This window comes from Neomonachus schauinslandi, chromosome X, assembly GCF_002201575.2.
Source record: "Neomonachus schauinslandi chromosome X, ASM220157v2, whole genome shotgun sequence".
NCBI classification, from domain to species: domain Eukaryota; kingdom Metazoa; phylum Chordata; class Mammalia; order Carnivora; family Phocidae; genus Neomonachus; species Neomonachus schauinslandi.
Window position 1 is genome coordinate 44,576,097 of NC_058419.1, and position 9,386 is coordinate 44,585,482.

At 41.3% G+C, this 9,386-nt stretch overlaps 1 protein-coding gene across 3 annotated transcripts; it reads right to left on the bottom strand.

Moving 5' to 3' along the window:
* Positions 1–3,031: 3,031 nt before the first annotated feature.
* TCEAL9 (transcription elongation factor A like 9) lies at positions 3,032–4,811 on the bottom strand. Of its 3 annotated transcripts, none has more exons than XM_021691202.2 (2): positions 4,102–4,131; positions 3,032–3,725 (listed from the first exon to the last, which is right to left on the bottom strand). In XM_021691202.2, the coding sequence occupies exon 2, from the start codon at positions 3,640–3,642 to the stop codon at positions 3,325–3,327; it is 318 nt and encodes a 105-aa protein (XP_021546877.1). In that variant the 5' UTR covers positions 3,643–3,725; positions 4,102–4,131; the 3' UTR covers positions 3,032–3,324. The 3 variants fall into 3 exon arrangements, 1 of the variants encoding a protein (XP_021546877.1); XR_006539374.1 differs by lacking the exon at positions 4,102–4,131 and adding an exon at positions 4,685–4,811 and having other exon boundaries at positions 3,713–3,725; XR_006539373.1 differs by lacking the exons at positions 3,032–3,725; positions 4,102–4,131 and adding exons at positions 4,152–4,182; positions 4,685–4,811.
* Positions 4,812–9,386: the final 4,575 nt, after the last annotated feature.

Sequence of the window (9,386 nt, forward strand, 5' to 3'; positions counted from 1 at the left end):
TTATGAGAGGCCCCACCCTCCATCAACCCTTTCCCTACCTTGAACTTTCCTTGTAGAGGGAACAAATCAGCTTTTCTCTTGGCTTTTGCCTTTTCCTTTTATAGAGGTGTGGTGACTATGTGGGTATGGGATCTGAGGCTGGTTTTCAAACACACACTCTCCTGTTAGTTTCTCAGTGAAAAATTTTGCATGAGATTACGCCGGTCCTTAGCATCCTGATAATCGTCTTGTTCCTCTCCTTTTATTTTGTGCATCATGGTAGCTATGTCTTCTTGTAACTTTAAAGCTCCTCCTAGACTATTTACTTTTAGTTTCTTAGTTGTTCTTTCCAGTTAATTAAGATTTATTCAAAATCCTATATATTAAGTAAAGATTAGAAAGTTACAAATGCCCTGTTTACACTCTACCGTATAATGCATTATCTACTTTATTTAACTTGGAATTATAAATCCAAATTTGTGCTGTTAGGAAAGGCTTACCATTCACATTAAGATTTACTGCACAGAGAAAACTGTTACTGGGAGTCAATCCACCTTGGATCCTGAGCATCCCTGCACATTTTTATTGCATATACAAAGCATGTAAGACCCTGACCACTCTTTATGCAGGCAGGCCATGTCTCAGAGTTGTGTTTGCAACAAGCAACTTGGACGAATGAGGTAACATCTTTCCCTGGATACAGAGCAGGCTTGCTTCTGTTTACCATGAAAGCAACGAACTCTCCACACACACGGAGTTTCTTTCCTGTTACACAAGGCACGGCGTGTGCAGACATCCATAAAAGGGCCTGTGTCACCCCGTAGGACTTGAGGATCACTTGAAAACTAATACAAACCCATATGAAGCTCTGGCTCTGGCTCTTGCCATGAGTAATAATGTCCTTTGGCTCTGACCCGGGATTCTAGTGTCTTCTGCCAGTATCCATTAAACAGCAGCAGGTTAACTTGTTACGTTTTAAGTAGGGTAAAATCTCAGATCACATAATTCTTGGCAGGTGTTTCCAGATATTATCCCTAAATCAGTTATGCTAGTGCAATGTTTCCCACTAGGATGATTTTTGCTTTGTCTGTGCCCCGCCTGTGCTCTTAGTATTGTGTTCTACTTCATGTCTGTCTTCAAATTGACTCGCTGACTTAATTTGAATACCTTTTGCAAAGGAAACTTTATACCACGCTAAATCTATACTATCATCATTTGCCTGAGACAGAGTATTCATTAATACACATCCAAATAAACACATGAACATCACAATTTAATATATTTGGGTACTATCTAAAATCATCCCCACCCACCACCAGGCCCTCTCCTTTAACCCCAAGCTGATTGCATCTACAGGAGTCATGGCGGGGACAGACTGTCACAACCAATGCTTTTAGTTAGTCCATTTTGAGGTCTTCTTCCCTATAAAAAGTTCTCATCAAGCCCCCTTGTGAAGGAAAAAAGGGAGAAACTAAGTCTAGTGCTCTGACCTGCTACAGGGACAGTCGTCATCCTCCAGGTAAGTATATCCAGGACAGCCTGGCCATCAGCTGAGGGGAGTCCAGTGCCTGCTTCAATCTGAAGCAGAGAAACCAAAGTCAGACCCACCCTGGAGAGGCGTGTGGCTTGGATGAGCCCTTCTATATCCTACCTGAGCACTGCCCCTGGGAGCACCAGGGGATTGGATTCATCCTGTCTTATAAAACTGGCAGTGAGCCCCTGCAAGCTTATCTCACTCCAGTTGGAATCCAGCCCAACCAGCATCCATCAGGCTGTTGCAACCTTGAATAGTCTGGAGTCATGAATTGCCCCAAAAAGAGTATCACGGAGGAAAAATAAAATAACACACAACTGGAAAAACTGTGAGCCATAGATATATATAGATACATATATAGATATATAGATTTGGATGTAGATATACACATACAGTCTTACATAGCATTTTCACATTTCCAGGTAAGGATGGCAGTATCCCCAAATCCCACTTGAACCTCCCTTTAAAATTTACACAGGCCTAGAGGTATCTGTTGAACTGGTGAGGAGGGCCTGCCACCAGTCTTCTGGGAGAGATCACTCACCCTAAGGAAACAGTCAGAAGATAAAACCGTAATCTTTAGACTCAAAGAGAAGCAATTCTGACTAAAGCATAACATCTGTTACTCAGACTTGCCTTCTGGTCCAATCCCCAAATGGACCCATTGTTGTCAGAGTCTTATGAGGGAAGTTCGGGCCTGTGGTTAAAATTCCCCAAACTGTCAAGATACCATGGCCCAAGTTGCCCTGCATAACTATCTGTCTAAACTGAAGAAATGGGCATTCTCCCCACTTCTGCAGGTCAGTCTGAGGATTCAGCCAATTGGGGGTTCTGAAGAAATATGCTGGGCTTCACTGTTTGAGAATTCCAGAACATCAGCAACAGATAGGTAGGGGCCTGGATGAAGGGGCAGAACTACCCAATATACATGATAATACCAAGGGGAGAAGAAAGGGAGGTGGGGCAGGAAAGGAACATAAAGGGGGGCACCCACCTAACAGTTGCCTGGATTTATTCTTAAGCACAGGTGAGAACTAGTTTCTCCATCATCCCAAATAGCTGAATCAAAGCCTTTGGGAGTTGGGATCCTACATGGGCAGATGGGGGAAAAAACCTGTTAAAATAGAGCTCACAGTCATTACCTTATTTGGTCCTCACATGATCCCTTAGAGATTATTATCTCTATTTTACAGATGAGAAAAGATATAAAAAATTTATTCTTCTAGCTAAGTGGTCTTGTGGTAACTTGGAGTTCACCTTTGCTTCTAAAATTCTGTCAACAAATATTAAGTGGCCCCCAGTGCCTTTAGAAATAAATTAAGTGCTGTAGATTACTTCTTTTTTGTTATAAAACTTTTATTACTTTAACAATAATGTGCATACATTCTAGGAATAAGAAAAAATACAAATAAGCAGAATAAAAAAATTACTCATAATTCTACCACTGACTATACTTTTTGTCTTTCATCCTTCACACGTTTCTTTGTGCATATATGTAATATACAAATGTATTCTTCCTTTGAAAAATATGATATTCACATATTACTTAGTAACCTTTTTTCATTTTATATCCTGTCAGGAACCTCTTTTTGTATAAATGAGTAAAGCTCTCCTATTAAAAGACAGAGACTTTTATATTGGTTCAAAATATGATAAAAAATGAAATGAAGATTAACAACAGATGCATCTAAAATCACTAATAGCAACGAGTTAAAAGTAGAAAGATGCATGAAGGTATATCAGGAAAATGCAAATCAAAAGAAAGCTCTATGACAATGTTACTATCAGAAAAAAATTAAAATCAAGGCAAACTACATTAAATAGGGATAAGGATGGTTTCGGTTAACCTTCCAACGCATGACTATAAGTTTGTTTCTTACTCTCCTTATCTCGTCTATTTCATTCACTTCTCTAAACATATCCTCCTTGCTTAAATGCCTGTTGTGTATATCTTCTTTAAATTCCTGGAGAGACTGAATCAGCCTTTCCCTAAAAGTTCCTTCTGTTTTTTCCTCCTCCTCTGGCTCTTCTTCCTCCTCCTCTGGCTTTTCCTCAGGCTTTGGCTCTTCCTCAAGCTTTGGTTCACTCTCATTTTCTGGTTTTCCTTCAATTTTTTGACAGGGTTTCATCTTGTGAGTCTCTCTTCCTTCCTTCTTTCCTTTTCTCTTCCTTTCTTTTTTCCTGCTTTATTCCTCCTTGAATACAATTACTCCTGGGAAGCAAGGTGACCGTAAGTCAAAGGCTTGGTGAATGGACCAGTGCTCTGGACAGAGGTCTCAGCATTTACTTTCTTTGATTCAGAGCTATCATTAAATATCTTCCACTTGGGAGACTTAATCAGCAATCAGGACTTCCCTGAGCCTGCGGCTCTAACCTCCACTTTCCATTTCCTTACCTCTCTCTCGTCCCTCCCTCCAGCCTTTTTCAAGGCCTTCCCCAACCATCTCTCCGCACAAGGCGAAACACAAGGCCCTCCTAGAACTGAGTAGGTAGGGAGAACGGGCCGGGGGTAGGAACGGTGGGGCCCACAACCTCTGTCCCGCCCTCGCCCCCCTCCACCTCAGGGGTCTTTAAAATATTCCCCTCACCTACTTGTACTGATCCGATCGCTTTCTTCCTCCCCTTTTCTAGCCTTGTGTAGTGCTAGGAACGACAGACCTGCTGACCTGCTGACAAACGGAAAACGGGAGGGGAAGAGGGAAGGTTGGAGAAGGGGGGAGGGTGGGGGAGGGGCGAGCGCTTGGTGGGCCCACCCGCACCAAGTACCTTTTTCCTCATTAAGGTATTTGGCTATGAAAATTTCCCACCTTCTGTTTCTCCCACTTCTCCCCCCGCCCCCACAGTGCAAGTTAGCTCGAATTTCCCATCAGACAGGGAGTAGGAAAAGCAGATTATTTCCAAACTATCTTTACTGAGGCGGGGGTTGGGGGGGGGGTAGGGTAGGTCTTGGGAAAGCGGTCTGAAGTGGCAGAGGACGATTATTTTTAAACTATCACAGGTCTCCTTATCCTTCTCCCGGGACTCCTAGTCCCTTTCCCAAGGGTCATCATTTCCTGCAGACTCGGAGGAGGGAGGTGGAGGGATGGTTTTGACCAGGGCTCCCTCTCAAGTCTCTGCCCTAGGCCATTCCCACCCTAGAAAGCCCCAAGCAGCACCTATTTTGACACCAACCTGCAAAATTCCGACAAGTTGACTCCTCTTTCCCCTGGCGTCAGGCTCCGCCGTCTGCACTGCTAAAGGGAACCTGGTACCCAGACGGGAACAAGGACCAGACTAGCAGGACTTCTGCACACGTCGACTCCTGGTCACGTGAGATCTGCGTCACCAGTGAGCTCTGGTCCCCAATCTCCACTCCCACCAAAAGCGCGGCAGAAGTGGGCCCGCCTATGCCCCCTCCCCCCCATACATCTGGCTTGTCATTCTCTGTTATTGTTGCCTATGCCAGAGGGCAAAATGTTATTTGCCTTTCTGTGACTACTAGGGAGGGGCTGCATCTTTTTTCTGGAGCTACTAAACTTTTCTACTTCTTTTAAGAATGGTCACTTCGGTGCCTTCAGCTCCCAGGATTAAGAACTCCTACATCCATCGCCCCTCCCCCAGACTCCATTTCATCTGCAGTCTGGTCGCTGGCTGTTGTGGAACAGGGTTGGTTTGGCAACGAGGTGTGAGAAAAAAAAAAGGAGCCTGGGACAGGAGTGACATTTTAAAATTTAATTTTCATTTTATTCTTAATACTTGTATATTCTTTTTTTAAAACAAAAGTAACATGTTTTTTGGTTGTGTTTTTTTTTTTATATTTGGAAAAGACAAAGACAAAATTATTTTGGTTAAATGACTTAATACACGTACAGTCCTGAGAATAGTTCCTGGCCTATTGTAAGTGCTCTAAAAGTGCAAGCTATTATTATAATTATATTAGGATTTCATTTGGGGAAAATGATACAAAACTTAAAAAAAATAAAAAAGTAATGTTTGACTCCAGAGCCCTGATGGCGGTATTTGCCAGGCAGCTGTGCTCCTGCAGAATCATCAGTTGTCAGGTACACATCATGATCCCAAGTGTCCTCATCTGAAAGGGAATAATAACGTACACCTCAGAGAACTGACTTTTGGGAATTCTAAATGATACCTGGCTCATATCATCTTCAACAGATACTGATTACCTTTCAGCCTCACTTCAGTCTTTTAGTATAAGTCACAAATTTGCCAATAAAAATTACATAGCTCTCAGAGGCAACACTTAAAAAATAGCAGGAGACATACATGTATTTTTGTTTTATGTAAGTTTGGGTGCCCCTTCGTGAGGCAGAATAAAGAGCTCAATAGATTATGTAGAAAGAAAGAAAAAAACCTTTACCCCATGTTGTTTTTATTTCACTTGCCCTTCTGTCACATTTTCCTATCTTCTGGGGAGCATGTGTATTTGAGTACCAGGAAACCCAAGATAGAATGGTTTGGGTCTGCCAAACAGAACACTGGTGTGGACAGGAGATGTTAGTCCCAGGGCCAGAACTAGATTGTGTGACCCTGAGTAAGTTACTTTCCCTGTACTGGCCTTACCTCCCAAACAGGAGAGCCCAGGCAAGCTCTCAGAACTTTAGAAAGAAGCTTGTGATTAGTAAAACACTTCAATATGTTGTCCGTGGGAAAACGGAAACATCCTGAGTGGCAGCTGCTTTCCTTCGGCTTGATGAAAATAGTTCCAGAAATCCTGAGAATGTCCTGAAAAGGGAAAGATGCTTTGCTGCCGTTATCTCATTTTATACTCTCAAGCAACCCAACTGCAAGGAGGATATTTTCATTTCTATTTTATGTAAGTCATTTCCATTATATATACATATATATGCATGTCCTAAACTAAACAAAGAATTTAAACAATATGCCCAAAGACATTATCTCCTCATATCTGAGCAGAAAAGGCCTCAGCCCAAGGCCCCACTTTTAGAGGGTCAGCATCGGGCCCTCTTCTGGATGCGTCCTCCCCAGGTAGTGAAGAGTCAGCGGGGCAAGAAGATGTGTTTACTTGGAGCCTTCATTTATTTCCTTCTAGACCACATTTGAGACACCTAAGACCCTAGAATATCCTGCCCAAAGGACCTGGAGCCCAAATCCAAGACCCGCTTGTGCCTCTTCTCTAAGTCTATCCTGAGAGTGGGCCACATTCCCTGCAGGTTCACACTAAAGGTAGAATCGAAGAGATAGCTGAAAAGGCAGAATCTCTTTCACATGAGGCTATTTGGAGAAATCTAAAGGAAAGAGTGGACGGCCAGGCCAACACGGACTCAGAGAAGTCAATGACCAGTTAGCCCAAAACAGTCAGAGAAAGCTTCAAGCAGGGGGAAAACAAAAACAAAAACAAACCCAAAACAAACCCTGACTCGAGCCTCAGAATGTGGGCAGGACCTAGATGGAGGGTGGGCAGGAAAGAAGAGCAGTCAGACTGAACCTAGGCCCTGTGGCCTTACCATCACCCTGGCCTGCCTCATGCTGCCTCGGTGGTAGAAGTACACTCGCACCTCCTTAGGGGCATTTAAGTCTATTGCCGGTGGCTTTCATCTGAAAGCAGGTTCAATGTAAGGACTTGGTAACATGTTCTGCACTTAACCCCGAGGATTTTCTCACTTATTTTCAGGTCATGGAATCTGAATTGGTCAACCTTTCTGGACAGGACATACTTAAGCAATTGCTAAGTATTTGAAATATGCATTCCCTTGAGCCTGTAAATCTCTTCTTAGGTACTCATCATAGGAAAATATTTAATGGTGGTCACAATGATTTACCACACCAAAGTTCATAGATCTGAATTCCTAGCATCAGTCCTTTGACTTGGACTTTATACAAAGAGAAGCCCCAAGGGAAAAGCAGCAATGAAGGAACAGAAAGAGAGAGTTGTTCTAGGCAATAGCAGATACGCACCCAAGCATGTGCTCATGCACATTCACACACTTGTGTGCACATTTTCATGAGCCAAGGATTCTCCCAGATAATTTTGATAGGGGATAAAGAAGACAAACTTCATGATTCTGTTAAAACAATTCAAACTACACCAATGTACTTACCATTTGGAAATGGAAAGTAACCATTACATTATACATACATATAAATAAAAAAAGGCAAATTGAGAGTTAATATATGTAGAACTACATTTCTGTCACAACATACATATATTTATTTGGGGGCATTCAAAATATGAGCATATAATTAAATTGCACCATAACATACGTAAAGTCCACAAAATTAACCTATAAAATTTCAGGTTGTGTTATTGAGAGATGAATGAATGACTGATGTGAGCCTGTTTGGTTAGCGGGGTGCACAACCCAAATCCATCAGGGACTCCGCTGAGTTCTGAGGCCACCTTGTAACAGATGTTTACTCAGCACTGGCGCTTAAATGTCATCCTTCCATTTCCGCCCCTGCCCATACCCCATCACCCACCATATTTTTTTTAATTTTATTTTATTATGTTATGTTAATCACCATACATTACATCATTAGTTTTTGATGTAGTGTTCCATGATTCATTGTTTGCATATAACATCCAGTGCTCCATGCAGAACGTGCCCTCTTTAATACCCATCACCAGGCTAACCCATCCTCCCACCTCCCTCCCCTCTAGAACCCTCAGTTTGTTTCTCAGAGTCCATAGTCTCTCATGGTTCGTCTCCCCCTCCGATTCCCCCCCTTCATTTTTCCCTTCCTACTATCTTCTTTTATTTTTTAACATATAATATATTATTTGTTTCAGAGGTACAGGTCTATGAGTCATCAGTCTTACACAATTCACCCACCATATTTTATCCCACACCATCTTATTATGGGGTCTTACTGTGTTTCTCTGTCATAGTAGAAATGTGAATGAATATACTCTGAACTATTCCCCTAGGATATATTTGAGAATGAGTATTTAGTATAAAGGCAACTTTTACTTTCTAAGTGTTGCATTTATATATTTAAATTTTATCTTTAATAGTCATGTATTAATTAATAATATTCAGAAAAATGAGACAAACCTTTGAAAACATGCAGAAGAAATAAAATATCTTACAAATATAAGTCAACCATATGTTTATTGAAATGGAAGTGTTTTTATAATATATTGGTATGTGAAAAAGGCCAGTTACAAAATGTAACTTGCAGAGGATCTAATTTTAAAAAGTAAAATGCATGTAGATATTTATATGTATGCCTGCATAGAAAATATTATAGAACAATATACACCAAAATACTAAAAGTGGGTATGACTGGATGGTTGGTGGGCTTATGGGTGATCTGTATTCTCTTTTTATATACTTCTTTGTAGATTCTTTTACATTTTCTCAGTGGGGATGTGTAACTTCTATAATAAAGAGTAGTCTGCAAATAGTGCAGTCTTATTTTATAGGACATTATTTTACATATGTACTTCTGTAGTGGAGTAGGATCTGATTTAAGAGCTCCACTACCCATTTAAGGTGTGGGGTCCTTGCAATGGTTGAATGCTTCGCATTTGGTTCCCTTTCCCTCTTTGTGACTAGTATGCCTTAAAATGAGACTCTTCTTATTGTTCTGACTATGCCTTCTCCAATCTAAGTTTGAGATAGTCAAGCTGAAGTATTAGTCATACATAGGAAAGGAGGAATCTCTTCCCTAAATTTTACCTGGTGAGAAACCTTTCTTTTTATGATAATGTTTTAGGGAAAGTGATATTGTTAGCAATAATATAATATTTTAAGCAGATTATAAAATAGTTTTAGTTGCCAATTCACCAATTCAATTCTTTTTTTTTTTTTCTTTAAGTAGGCTCCACGCCAGGTGTGGAGCCCAGCACAGGGCTTGAATTCACAACCCTGATATCAAGACCTGGGCTGAGATCAAGAGTCAGATGCTTAAC

What these genes read in the sequence shown, in the direction of transcription:
- TCEAL9 (XM_021691202.2), bottom strand. Translation starts at nt 3,642, where the DNA reads ATGAAACCCTGTCAAAAAATTGAAGGAAAACCAGAAAATGAGAGTGAA.